General features: G+C 25.7%; 2 protein-coding genes across 6 annotated transcripts; both read right to left on the bottom strand.

The window, feature by feature from the left end:
- Positions 1 to 4,596: 4,596 nt before the first annotated feature.
- Positions 4,597 to 10,210, bottom strand: LOC147910643 (odorant receptor 4-like). Of its 2 annotated transcripts, XM_087402687.1 has the most exons (8): positions 10,117 to 10,210; positions 8,645 to 8,774; positions 8,508 to 8,554; positions 6,700 to 7,180; positions 6,004 to 6,103; positions 5,708 to 5,827; positions 5,497 to 5,652; positions 4,597 to 4,995 (listed from the first exon to the last, which is right to left on the bottom strand). In XM_087402687.1, the coding sequence occupies exons 1-8, from the start codon at positions 10,130 to 10,132 to the stop codon at positions 4,942 to 4,944; spliced, it is 1,104 nt and encodes a 367-aa protein (XP_087258813.1). In that variant the 5' UTR covers positions 10,133 to 10,210; the 3' UTR covers positions 4,597 to 4,941. The 2 variants fall into 2 exon arrangements, with proteins under 2 accessions (XP_087258813.1, XP_087258812.1); XM_087402686.1 differs by having other exon boundaries at positions 8,508 to 8,774.
- A 206-nt stretch (positions 10,211 to 10,416) lies between these two features.
- On the bottom strand, positions 10,417 to 14,931 carry LOC105151005 (odorant receptor 4-like). 4 transcript variants are annotated; one of them, XM_087402673.1, is made up of 8 exons: positions 14,800 to 14,931; positions 14,160 to 14,222; positions 13,073 to 13,336; positions 12,400 to 12,880; positions 11,897 to 11,996; positions 11,467 to 11,586; positions 11,255 to 11,400; positions 10,417 to 10,624 (listed from the first exon to the last, which is right to left on the bottom strand). In XM_087402673.1, exons 1-8 carry the CDS (start codon positions 14,813 to 14,815, stop codon positions 10,618 to 10,620), a joined length of 1,197 nt encoding a protein of 398 aa, XP_087258799.1. In that variant the 5' UTR covers positions 14,816 to 14,931; the 3' UTR covers positions 10,417 to 10,617. The 4 variants fall into 4 exon arrangements, with proteins under 4 accessions (XP_087258799.1, XP_087258798.1, XP_087258801.1 ...); XM_087402672.1 differs by having other exon boundaries at positions 11,245 to 11,400; positions 14,800 to 14,928; XM_087402675.1 differs by lacking the exon at positions 14,160 to 14,222 and having other exon boundaries at positions 11,245 to 11,400; positions 14,771 to 14,927.
- Between the last annotated feature and the right edge of the window lie 136 nt (positions 14,932 to 15,067).

The raw sequence follows: 15,067 nt of genomic DNA, 5'->3' as shown, positions 1-15,067 counted from the left end.
ATAACCATCATATTTTTCATTAAAGAATCGATTACAAACGTTGCTTTTTTAAATACTGCGTTATTTAAAAGATTCAGTTATAACACTAAAAGATAATATAAATAAATAATTTACTTTTTATTGTCTAAAAGCATATATTTATCCAACCAAGATTATATTATAGAGATCTAATATGCATATATGTTGTATATACATAAATTAAAAAATTAAAACATTTAATATATATATGTACAATGTGTATGTATATATATATATATATATATATATATATATATATACATATTTCTAAGAAAGTTCTCTACTATTTTGCAACTTTTGCAATTTTTTTACTTATCCAATAGGCAGAATGTCTAAAATCGACGCATAAGATATTTTTAAAAGTTTTTTAAGAAACATCTTTTAAAGAAAGATATCTTAGAATTATCTTATACGTCGATTTACCCGCTTATTCGACAATCTTTAGAAATTAATATCTCGTTATTGCGAAAATTGCAAAATTGTAGAAGACTTATCGACCAAGTTTAGTTCGGTCTTCCTGCGGACAAGCGGACAAACAGTTTGAGGCATCCTGTATATGTATTAAATTCTTTATATGAACTTTGCAGAAAACAAGATAAATTATTTCACTTACCGTGTAAACTTGAAAGCTTTCAAAATACAGCTAACAAGCTAATATATAACACTGCATTTCATAAATAACACTGAGTTGTAGTAACTGTCGACTGTTCTTATATATCTTGAAAATTTATTTTTATACATTTCTTATTCTTATCTTTTATTTATTTATTTATTATTAATTTTAATGTTTAAATCTTAAAAAAAGGTTCAATGTAGAAGATTTTTGAAGTAAGCTATATCTGATATTTTTATTTTTTACAATTTTTCAATATTTGTGTCGCTTCAGGCCGTACAATTTTTATTTGAAACTTTCTATTTTTTTTAATTTCTCCAAAATATTCGACTCATTATGTTTGAAATAAGATATCTTATATATATATATATATATGGCAAATCTTACACAATATTTTATATACAGAGTGTCCCGTAAGTTTTGGCCATTCGCTTTTGTGTAGATAGAGCGGACTAAATTAAGTCGAAAAGTTCTTTACCATTTTGCAATTTTCGCAATAATTAACAAAATATTAATCACTAAAAACTGAATCGCTGAATATTGGTCTTCAATAATTTTTTACTCAAATACTATCAACTTTACAGAAAAACTGCAAGAGATAAAAAATCATCTATTTTCTTTTGATAGAACTCTAAAAATTTTTTCAGAATTTTGTATCAACTTTTTAGTACTGTATTTTCTTATTTGTACCAATATAAGAAAATACGGTATTAAAAAATTCTAAAAAAATTTTTTTTCAATTTTCAGAACTTTATAAGAAAAAAAATAATTTTTTTGTATGTATGTATAATTACATATAGTAAAAAATATATGTACGTATATATGTATGTAGATATGCACATGTTTGTATATACACACACACACACACACACACACACACACACACACACACACGTGTATATATATATATATATATATATATAGAACATTATCTGGGCATTTTGTATTTAAGTAAGTATTTAAATAAGGTGAATATAGTATTAACATATCATGAACAGTAAAATAAATATATTCGACATTCACATTGTTGCGTGAAGTGAACTTACTCTTCCCGTGATACGAAGTAATGATCAATTTGAACACTGTCATCAAGCTAGAATTCGCGGAGACAAAATTCTCCACCATTCGGCTCACATTACCCCAAGCACGGATCACATTTATCATTTGCGGCGCGGATACGTACAGACTTATATTACATATGATGATAACGAATCGTATATTTAGCCAACAAAAGTCACTCAAAGACATGTGTGGATCGGGCCATATACCATAGCCATTGACGAGGTATTTAATAAACATATAATTTAAATCTATAAAATAAAATGGAAAGATATTGTTGATTTAGAATATACATCAATTTATTATTTTATTTCCGAATTTTTTTTCTCATTCATTAGAAATAATTATCTCAATGTAGTTAGTAGTGAATGTAAAAGTTACTTATTTTTTTATTTTCGATTATATTGTAGCACTTATGAAACATTTTACTTCATTTGTATAATTTTTTATATAATTTAATACCTCTTATAGATTACACTAAATAAAATTTAATATTTGATTCGAAGATTAGACTATGAAATTCTTATATGTATTTTAATTGAATCCGGTGTTAAAATCTTTCTATCATAATTTTTTTTATTGACGGAAAATAATTCAATTTTGTGGCATTTATAAAGCCATTCATGACCTGATTTTTAATATGCAAGTTAATGTAAAAGAGAAAAAAGTAATTCAATGATAATACAAGCTTAAGTTAATATGCAAGTTGATTGATTAAAAATACTGAAAATTCACGTTACTTTCTATCGACAGAAAAAAATTGTCTGTGAAGCAATTTGAATATCTGATCCAGTTTCAAAACGTCAAAGTACATATATAAAAATACCAATGTCTAATTTCTGGATTAAAACAATTTTGTCGGGTCTATATTATTATAGAACTAAAACTTCTTTATGTTTGTGTATATAATGCGTAAAATGCGAATTAAATTCGTAAATAATGAATGAATAATGTATATAATTCTATTAAAACAAAGCTAAAAATATTTTTTGATAACAATGCTTCTCTTCAATATCGCACAGTTTTTATGTACAGTTTTTATACACAGTTATGCTATCAAGTTTCAAATCTTGCTTCATGATTTCTTTTTACAAAATTTTATTTTACTCAGAGCTGTTGTAATTATCCTTGGATTTTCAAGTTGTCAAAGCTTTGGAGAATTTCTCTTTATGAACTCTCTCACTGAAAATAAAAAGCGATTTGCACACAACTGACGTTTATTTTGTATAACTTAATTTCAATCAGCTTTGCAATATAAAAACACTGTATAGCTGCACGAAAATTTCTTGTCGAAAACGAAACATTTTTTGCTATTGTAGTATACAGAGCTTTATGTCCATTCTCGCAAACTTTCGTGAATCAAAGTTTTAACTTTTTATAAGAGATCTATAGATTCTTCGTAAAAAACTATGATATTTGCTATTTTTCGTAACAAACAATTAAAGCAATTTCTCTCTTTGATTTAACAAACAATCCTTGATTTTGAAAATATAATATTATTACACATTTATGTAATTATGTTTTTAATAAAATCACGATGCATACATTTTTTGTTTCAAGATATTCTATATATATCTTCGTTAGCATTCATTGATGTTCACAATGCAAAAATTATTATTTGACTGAATCGTTCTCTGCGATTATATCAAACCGTCATGACTTTGCGCTACTCAGTATACAAAGGAATTTAACCGCTACTATCTGTGTGAATACTTAAACAAACTTTTTAGAACGATCAATAGTAACACGATTAGCATGTAATTATATTTTTTATTAAAGAATCGAATATTACAAATATTGCTTTTTTAAATATGGTATTATTTAAAAGATTAAGTTATGTCACTAGAAAGTGATAAATAAATAATTTATTTTTGTTGCACAAAAACATGTATGATATATTTGCCGAACAATAATTATATTATAGATATCTCATATGTATATAATGGTACATACATAAACTTAAAAAATAAATTTAATATACAATATACAGGACATGGTAATACAATATATAGGTAATATAATATATTCTGATAAAAAGTTAATCATATTTTTTTCGAAAATGATTAGAGATAAGAAGAAGAAATCTATTATCAAAATTATAGAATAAGGGGACATATTTTGATAATCTTGAGTAACCTTAAATGTCTTTGGTGTTTGTACTAATAAAAAAGATTTTTTTATATTATTATCGGAATAAACTATTATCGATGGTTATCAATAAAATGATTAAAAACTACCCCTTTCCATTAAAAATAAATCTTTTTTATTGGTAGTAAAAAACCAAGGACATTTAGGATTATTCAAGATCATGAAATATGTTTTCTCTATTTACCCTACAATTTCGATATTAGGTGCTTCTCCCTTATTTTTAATCGTTTTCGAAAAAAATATAGTATATTTCGAAAAAAACTTCAAACATGATTTTTTTTAACTTTCCTTGCCGATAAAAAAGTGGAATTTGGTATTGAGCGATAGATTTCATCAGACTCTAAATAAATTTATGAGTTTCAAAGGTTTTATCTTTAAGGCAGAAATCCTCCTATATCGTGGACATCTTTCTTTAAAAGCTTTAAGCTGTAAACTTGAAGTTACTAAAAGGCGGTTGGTTAACATATGTGCAGGTAATAATTAATAAATTAATAAATAATGAATTATAGGAACCGATTGTTTTTATATATTTTGAAAATTTACACATTGCTTATTCTTATTTTTTATTTACTTATTATCATAATTTGAAATCTTAAGAAAAGGTTTCTTAATATTTTAAAAGTAAGCCGGTATATCTGATGTTCTTATTGTCTATCTACATTTAATAGCGAATTCGATTGCACGCTTTAGTGTGCACTGTGCATATTGTTATGTAAAAATGTATTCTAATTTAATCTTAATGTAAAAATGAATTGCTATTTTGGATTATAAAATATACATAAGCTTTTTATTTTAATTAGTGATGTAAGATTTAATTATCATAAACTATTATGTTTGAATGAACAAGAATTATTTAATTGCTGAATAAAGTTCCATGTTATTACAATACAATTAAAAATGATAATTTTTATCTTCATAATATTTTATTTTAGAATATAAATGTTTTATTAAATTCTTGTGATAAATTGCTGAACGATGGCAGAATAATTGAACTTATAGTCGAATAACAGTTAGACTTATTGCGCAGAAATTTTTCTAATTCCAAAGTTATGATCATATAAATCCGTTTATTCTTTGTTATCATCTTTTCAGTATCATTTTCTCTAATTTTGCAATGTTATCAGTGCAGATAAGTATCCCATTGCCGTTTTAATAGCCTAAACAGAATACAAAATATAAATACAATTTTATATATAATCATGATGAATACTAGAAATAAAATATATACGTAATAAAAAATGTATTTACATATATATAGATATATACATGTATATACACATATATAATTTATGTATGTAATATTTATATATATGTAAATTATATATATATGTATATAATAATTATATATATATGTAATATATATATATATATATATATATATATATAGATTTTTATATATTGTAAAAATACAAATTTAGGCAATTATTACATTGTTTTTCTTTTTTTATAAAATAAAAGTAAGAATGCTTTTGGGAGTTGTAAATTGGTCACTCTATAACAAAACAAAAAAATAAAAATAATATTCAATTTACATATATAATAATTATAAAAACATTTGCATTTTTATGTAGACATATATATAGATTCACATCATAATCACATATAAAAAGAAAATAATATATCTTTCTATATTCTACAAATATGTAGATACATCTTACTATTCCAAACATCTCTAATGAAAAGATCCCAAATTTTCCAGCTGTCAATTTAAGAGGAATTGTAGATCGATATACAATCAACATTAAGTCTTTTGCGTTTTTTGATGGTATACCATACCACTTGCAATCATACACTCCGTACGCCATGTTGGTGCTCTGAAAATTTTGATTTTTTTTGCATAGGTTGCATTAACGTACATAATTGCTTTACCTCTGCCATAAGTTTTTCAGCTGAGTAGCAATATGTATAGAAATGCGTCAACATAAATGTTATATAAAACAAGAGAAAAAGCATTCGGACAATAGGTATTTTCAAATTATCTGTTATCATCTGAAAATAATAATATATTTTAATAATTTCATGTGAAAGTACGCAATGCAAATTTAACATAATATATTATGCTATTCTTTAATGAAAAGATATCATTAGTAAATTCAGTATTTATTCAATTTAACCGCTTTATAAAATACACGAAAAAGAACACGCATATAAGTAATCTCACATACCGTGAAAATCTGAAAAGCTATAAAACACATTTGAAGAGTAGTAAGTAATAGATTCATAAACAATACTGAGCTGTAGCAACCATCGATCGTTTTTGCGTTCCTTGAAAATTTTTACATTAAATAAATATTAAAAAATATTTTTTTAATATTGTATGCTGATTCAAATATTATGTAATATATCATGAAATTATATATTTTATTTCACATTTGTATTTAAATCCCCTTTATAAATCTCTAATTTCATTCCGCCGCTCAAAGTATGATATTTTAAAATAAGAACAAGTAGACAAATATTTTTATACATACATAGAAAGAATTTTCTGATGTTTGATTTGCTAAAAATTTAGCTGAACACGAATATGAAAATAACTTTATTAGATCATCAAAATGATTACATAGGAATCTCAAGCATAATGAGTAACGCTGTATAAAGTTTTGACGTTCTTGGAACCCGTTTCGATGTCCTACATAATTATTTTGATGATCTAATAAAATTATTTTTAAATCTACATATAGTTAAATTCTTAAATACATCAGTAAAAGTCATTTCCGTGTTTAATTATATCATATATTATTCATCTTATACATAAAGATTACTCGAATTCATTTAAAGTAATAAAAATAATTTGCTATTTAATTGTAGGAATGCGTATAAATACTTCATACTGGTGATGTACTGGAAATTTTTTAACATACCTGATGAGATGTTCATGTCGTACTACAATTGCAGCTAAATCTTTCTTAAATCTCTCTTTTCTTGAGGAAGATATAGAGTTGTTAGCTAATTCGTTTACCAGATTGTTTATTGTTAATCTCAGATTTATGAGTTGCGAGCATACGTGCAGCACAAGTACCGAGACGAAACTATCAATCATGTAGTTAGCGAAGATTGAATATGCACCGCCAAAAAGTTGAATAATATAGGTGATTTCGTAGTTCGGACTCTTTTGAATGATTTCTAATTGATAGACAAGATTCCGTCGAGGCTGGTGTATATTTTTAAAAAGCCTCAACAAATGAAAAGACATTGAAAATATCATCAAGCCCAATGCGGACAAACAACATCTTAAGGACAAGTTTCTGCCACGTCTCGCGATTTTCAACATGGTATTTCGTTCCCAGTTGGTTGTTGAAGTCATCCAATCGATCATAATTGACACTATCAGCGGTTGGAGTGCTTCCAAAATGAATATCAATATGAATATAAATTATTAAAACAAATAAATTTCTAGACAGCACCATGTTCAAAATCGAAGCATAAGACATCTTAAACACCGTTAAAGTAATCTTTTAAAACGACTTCGACTAAATTCTCGAATTAACTTATTAGGTGTTGGAATTAATTCGTAGCGTTTTACAAGTGATGGGAAGTACTTTCATTAATGTATTTTTTAATGCTCATGTGAAATAAATAACATTCTTTCATTAAAAAACGCTACGAATTAATTCCAACACCTAATAATTGCCAGTTATACAGCTTGTCCCGTAGATTTGGTAAAAACTAAATCTCTAATATACATTTTATTTATATATTCTTTCAATATATTAGATTACACAATTTGATTAATTAATAGTTTTATTTGTACTTAATAGTATTGATTAACTCTTTCTGAGTGATTATGTGTGTGTGTTTTGAGAAATGGGAGATATACAATAATATTTAATTATTTTTTAAGATTTTGAGAATGGCTGAATACAAAAATGAGATTGAAAATTTAGCGGATAAAATGTCGGATCTAAAAAATAAAATTTATTAAATAAAATTATTTCTTATGTGGTTCTGTAAAGGAATCAATTTAAAAAACAAATACGATCAGACATTAAATATTATATAAAAATATAAGAAACAATTTTAGGTAACAATTTTTATGTTAATACTTTATTAATTAATTTATTATAATTTATTATAATAAATTTTTTTAAATAAAAAATATTCATTGGCAACAAAGTTATATATTGATAGAAGTTATATAAAAATATTTAAAAGTTTTTTATTTTTTTCGCATCTATAAATATTAAGCAATAGAATTTCTTTATCAATATTAATTATATTTTTTATTATTGAAATTTAAATGCCATAAAAGTTATTCTCATTTGTACATCAATTAATGTATAATTAACAATTTCTTCCAAAATAAGTCATATTTAAACTAAATAAATAGCTTAAATATATATCTAAATTTTTAAATATTATGTATTATTAACCTGAAAGGATTAGATAATTTATCGATTAAAGAAGATAATTTATCGATCGAAATCGCTCTTACATTAAATAAGAAATAGAGCTGCCCTTTACATATCATATTATAACCTCATGTCTTATGATCAAATTTTAGATATGCATGCTGTCTGAGTTTCTACATAGAACATTGCTTGCACTTTTTGCATTTATTGTTATTAATAAATAAGTATTTAAATAAGGAGGATTCAGCTTTAACACTTTATATAAAAAACGAAAAAATAAATCTATCCGACAGTTACATTGTCGCGTGAAGTGGACTTACTCTTGCCATGATACCAAGTAACGAGCAGTTTGCATATTGCCATCAAGCTAAAATTCACAGAGACAAAATTTTCCACCATTCGCGTCATATTACCCCAAGCACGAATCACATTCATCATTTGCGGCGCGGATACGTACAGACTTATATTACATACGATGATAATGAATCGTATGTTTGGCCAACGAAAGTCATTCAAAGACATGTGTGGATCGGGCCATATGCCAAATACCCATAACCACTGATGAGTCATAAACATATAATTTAAATCTGTAAATTAAAATATTTGGAAAAACATCGCTTAATTTAGAATATATATTAATTTGTCACTTCTTTCGAATTTTGTTTCTCATTTGTTAGAAGTAATTGTCTCATTATAATTAGTGGTGAATATAAAAGTTATTTATTTTTTTTATTTTTAATTATATTGTAACACTTATGAAGAAATTTACTTCATTTATATTATTTCTTATATTCATTATTATAGATTATACTAAACGAAATATTATATTTGATTTGAAGAGGTCATAATATTTTTATATGTATTTTAATGTTTTGAAACCGAATCCGATGTCAAAATTGTTCTATCACGTCACATTCTTTTTTTAAGGGAAAGTTCAATTTTCTAGTATTTGTAAAACTATTTATGGCCTGAATTGTCATATGCGAGCTAAGGTAAAAGAGGAAAACAATAAGTGCAAGTTCAACAATAATGTGCAAGCTGATAGATTAAAGGTATTGAAAAATCGAGCTATTTTTTATCGATATAAAAAAAAATATCACTTGATGGAATAATTTGGACATTGGATCCGATGTCAAAACGTCAAAGTATATGTACATAAGAATATCGTGGTCTAGTATCTGAATTAAAAAAATTTTGTTGCTTTTATGTCATTATAGAACAAAGCTAACACTTCTCTAAACTCGTATACATAATGCGTAAAATAAAAATTAAAGTGATAAATAATAAATAAATTGAGTATTCTACTAAATATTCTACTAAAACAAAGCTAAAAATATTTTTTGATTAAAATGCTTCTTTTCAATATCACACATTTTTACACGATTATATTGTCTAAGTTTCACATCTCTCTTCGCGATATCTTCTTGCAAAATTTTATCGTTATTTAAAGTTCTTGCTGTAATTATACTTTGATTTTGAAGTTGTCAAAAGTTGAAGTTTGGAAAATTTTTTTTTAGTAAATTCTCTCTCTCTGGAAATAAAAGACGATTTATGCACAACTGATGTTTGTTCACGTAACTTGATTTCATCCACAACTTTGAAATATAAAAACACTGTATATCTACAGAAAAACTTTTTATCGAAAACGAAACGTTTTTTGCTAGTATGCAAAGCTTTATTTTCATTCTCGTAAACTTTCGTGAATCACCAAAGTTTTAAGCTCTTCTATAAGAGATCTATAGACTCCTTGTAAAAAACTATGCTTTTTACTATTTTTCGTAACAAACTATTAAAACCATTTCTTTCTTTGGTTTAATAAATAATCCTTGATTTTGAAAATATAATATCATTATATGTTTATGTAATTATATTTTTAATAGAACTTGCAGTGCACAGATTGTTACTATTTTGTTTCGAGATATGTTCTACCTTTGTTGGCATTCATTGATGTTTACAGCGCAAAAATAATCGGTTGACTGAATCGCTCTCTGCGATTGTATCAAACCGTCTTGATTTTCAGTATACCGCGCTTGCTCAGAATACAAAGATTTTCAACGGTTACTATCTGTGTGAATACTTGTATAAACTCTTTTGTAGAACAATCGATAGTAATATGAGTAACATATAATTATCATATTTTTCATTACTGAATTGAAGATTACAGGTATTGCTTTTCTCTTGGATATAGAATTAATTACTTTATAATGATGGAAGGTAATAAATAAATAATTTATTTTGTTGCCAAAAACATATATATTTGTCCAGCAAAAATTATATTACAAATATTATATTACTAATTTGTATAAATCTGTTAACATAGTATGTAGAAAATAAATAATAATAAAGTACACGCATTTAATTTATTATTTAAACATTATATTTTCTAATCCATCATTGTTAGCAATACAGATAGGTATCCCATTGACGTTTTCACCGTCTATGTAAAATAAAAATATAATATAATTTTTTATGGATGATTATAATTACATTATTCTTATACAGAATATTAATACATTACATAATACATAAAAGAAAAAGTGCAATATTCATGCAGAGAGTGATAAAACATGTTATATTATTGACTTCTTAATTCTCCCTTATATTGGAAACATAAAATTTTTATTTTTCATCTGCAATCTGAGTCTTTAAATTTCAGATTTTTATATTGTTTCTGTTTATATAAAGATATAAAAAAAAGTTTTACATACTTTTGAAAGTTTTAACAACAAATTTTTATTATCAGAAGTCCAATTGTATTTTATTTTTTTACAGATTTAAATTTATTTATCAGAATTTGCAATAAAAAATTGACTATGTTTTCAAAATCGTACATCGGCGAAGTATTAAAAAAGTTATCTTCAGGGCTTATTTAATTAATATGATCGAAAGGGAACAGTTTTAATTTTAAAATGAAATATAATTTATTTTGCGAAACCGCGAAAAATAAAAGTTTTTTGAAAAATCAATGTTTATAATCGTATTTTGTCACTCTTTCTATAGGTAAAAAATGAGATTTTTTGTTGTAAAATAATATATTTTTCTTCTTAAATATCTTACTGTTCCGAACATTTCTAATGAGAAAGTTCCAAATTTTCCAGCTGTCAGTTTAAGCGGAATTGTAGATCGATATATCATAAACAATAAATTCTTTGCATCTCTTGGTGGTATATCGTACCATTTGCATTCATACACGCCATTCGCCATATTTGTGCTCTGAAAATTACATCTTTGTTTCGCTTAGGAAAATCACCTTTGGTACATAAATAATAATTATTTTACCTCCGTTGAAAGTTTTTCAGCTGAATAACAATAAAAATACAAATGCGTCAATACAAGAGAGAAGTAAAACGAGAGGAAGGTTATTTTGATAATAGGTATACCCAAATGACTTGTTATTATCTGAAAATAATACATATATTTTTCTCGGTCTAATGATTATTTATAAATCAACCGTATTGTCAGTTTTTGTCTTATATATTTCCATATTATTTTAGCAAAATAGATAATTTAACGAAAAAGCATTTTTACTATATATATATATATATATATATAGTATATGTATGTATGTATGTATGTATGTATGTGTGTATAATGTATATATATATATATATATGTATATGTATGTGTATGTATATATATATATATATATATATATTCAATTTTTATTTTGCATAAACTTTGTGAAAAAAGGATAAATTATCTCTCTTACCGTGAAAACTTGAAAGCTTTCAAAACACAGCTGAAAAGTAGCGGCTAACATGTGCACAAATAACACTGCGCTGTAACATTTATCGACTGTGTTTGCGTTCCTTGAATTCATACATTTTATATTAATATAATTTACTATAATTGTTTTGATATATACAAAATTTTAATTTATTAAAGATTAAAAAATATTTAATATAAAACCACAGTTTTCAAAGTGGAGTGGTATTTTACATTTATTATATATAATCCTCCAATATATAATCATCCAATATAATCCTCATTTAAATCTAATGATCTTAAAATATTTAAATATTTAAAATTTTAAATCATATTTTGTATATCTTTTAAAAAATGTCTTAATCTAAGAATACTTTTTGTTTTATATATAAGGGCATCATATTATAAATATGAAAGAATGAACTCTATTTAAAAATATCTTATAAATAAATGATCTTAAATATTTAATTTCACTGTTAAATAATTATTTGAAATTTTTCAGCATACCTGATAAGATGTTCATGACGCATAGTAATCGCAATTAGGCCTTTCTTAAATCTCGAGGAAGATATAGATCCTTTGGCTAGCTCGTTAACCAGATTGTTGAGTGCCATTCGTAGATTTATCAACTGTGCGCATATGTGTAGCACAAGTATCGAGATAAAAGTGTCGATCGTACAGTTGATCATAGCCGAATACATGCCTCCAGAAAGTTGAGTGAAAAAAGTGATTTCGTAATTCGGAGTATTTTGAGTGTTGTAAGGATAGGAAAATCGATACACGAGATTCCTTTGAGGTTGATGCACATTTCGATAGAATTTCAGGAGGTTGAGACATATGTAAAACGTGACTGTACCCGTCATGGTTACAAAACATCTAACAGATAAGGTTCTGCCACGTTTCGCTATGTTTAACATTGTATTTCGTTCCCGGTTGTTTGTCGAAGTCATCCAATCGGTCATGATCGATATCATCAGCGTTCGAAGTGCTTTCGAATTAAACACGATATATCAATAAATATGTTATGAAAATGGAATGGATTAAAAAATGGAACGTACGGGAAAGTCGTTTTTATATTAATAAAACAGTTCAACAATATTGATTTTAGAGTTATAAGTAACGAATCTCCATTTTTAAATAAAAATATCGATAACTACTTATTTTTGAAATGATAACTTACTTTCACCGTGATACCAAGTACCGATTAACTTGCACAGTGCCATTAAACTGAAATTTGCGGAGGCGACGTATTCCACCATCCGAGCCACGTTACCCCAAGCAAGTATCATGTTCGTAAGTTGCGGCATGATCACGTAAAAACTCAGGATACACGTAACAATCATGAATCTTATGTTTAATCGTTTGGAATCACTCACAAATGGATCGGGCCATACGCCTAATATCCGTAAACATTGACGACTCATCGCAAAGGCGTAATTTATATCTAACCAAATCAAATTTCGTCAAATCAAAGGAATATTTCTATTTATTATTAATTTAGAAGAAACATTATAATTTTGTGTATTTTTAAAATTTTGTTTTTCTGACTTGCTAATAATAAGTATTACTATATTTCACGAACGTACAGAAAGAAGTTTTATTGAAATGTAGTTAGATCTGAAAATAATTTCATTGGATCATCAAAATAATTATATACGTAGAATGCTTAAGCTTTGATGATAATGCAAAAGATTTAACATTCTAGCAATCAGTTTGATTGATGGTCTAAATTAAATTATTTTCAATATTTAGCTAAATTTTTAAGTACTTTTAAACAAAATCATTCTTTTCGTTACGTTTTTAAATTATAAATAGCACAGTTATAATTTATTTTATATGTATTATTTTTTATAATTTGATATTGAATATTGTAATTTTTTTTTAAGACCTTCTGAGAGGAAATATTAATAATAAGAGGTGAATATATAAAAAAATGGATGATGTAAAAAAATATTATTTATCATTTTAAAAAAAAAACTAAAACTTTAAAGTGTTCTCTTAATAATTTATAACTCTCTTTAAAAAAAATTTTCTATAAGATGATCAATTCTGACGAAAATTTTTTATTTTAATTGTATTTTATTTTTCTAAGAATTAAATTTCCGAATCCTTTGTCTATAACGGAGGGAAATCAGAAATAAGTCGTGCACACATCACTAGAATTAACCGTTCAATTTATACATCGTTCAACTTTACCACTCAAAAACACTTTGGGACAATCTATATGTCGAGAAAGCAAGCATTTGCTAGCATAGAAAGTTTTATACCTGGTTCTCGCAAACTTTCATGGAACATAAAGTTCCGAACTTCTATGACAGATGTATAGTCGTCTTGAAAAAAATTATGATTCTCGGATTTTTGCGACAAATTGTTAAAAGCGAATTTTTCCCCTATCCCATTATTTATGAGTGACCGTTAGTTATGTAATTGTTATTGTATGTTTATTAATCCTTTACTAAAAAATCATTTCGTATAGCCGTTAAGTAACAAATAGGATATATAATCACTTCAAGAGTAGGAATATCTTTGTAATTAAGAAAATAGAAATAAATTGTAACAATGATTAATATTAATCTAACAATGATTGATATTAAAATGGACTAGAATTAGAAAAATATTGAAAACTAAGTATTATTATCAATGTGAATAGTAATATTTCACATGAAGCAAGTTATTTAATAATATAAGATTCCATTAATTTATTACTTTACAAATAATAATAATTTAATTATAATTAATCTTTTTGAAAATTTTATAGAATTTAAACTGGAATAAAAATTTCTATCAACACACATATGATCGAAAATATAATTTTTATACTATATTGATAACTTTCACACGACACGCATATATTTTAGTAAAATATCGCGGTGCATACTTTTGCTATTTTTTCGAGATATATTCTACCTTCATTGACGTTCATTGCAGTTCACGGAGCGAAAATTATCGTTTAACTGATTCGTTCTTTGTGATTATACAAACCTCTGTGATTTTGCGCTTGCTCAGTACACAGAGGATTAAACCGCTACCATCTATGAGTACTTCTATAAACCCTTTCGGATAACAATCAATAGTAACATGAGTAATCACCATACGCTGAATCAAATGTCGTGAATGCAGCACTTTCTTTTCGACTATAAGCAAGTTATTTACCCGATATCATCCGCTTGTCAAC

Source organism: Acromyrmex echinatior, chromosome 2, assembly GCF_024713525.1.
Source record: "Acromyrmex echinatior isolate Ae372 chromosome 2, ASM2471352v2, whole genome shotgun sequence".
Taxonomy (NCBI): domain Eukaryota; kingdom Metazoa; phylum Arthropoda; class Insecta; order Hymenoptera; family Formicidae; genus Acromyrmex; species Acromyrmex echinatior.
Note: the sequence above shows the minus strand (reverse complement) of the source record. Positions and strands in the feature narration are given on the sequence as shown.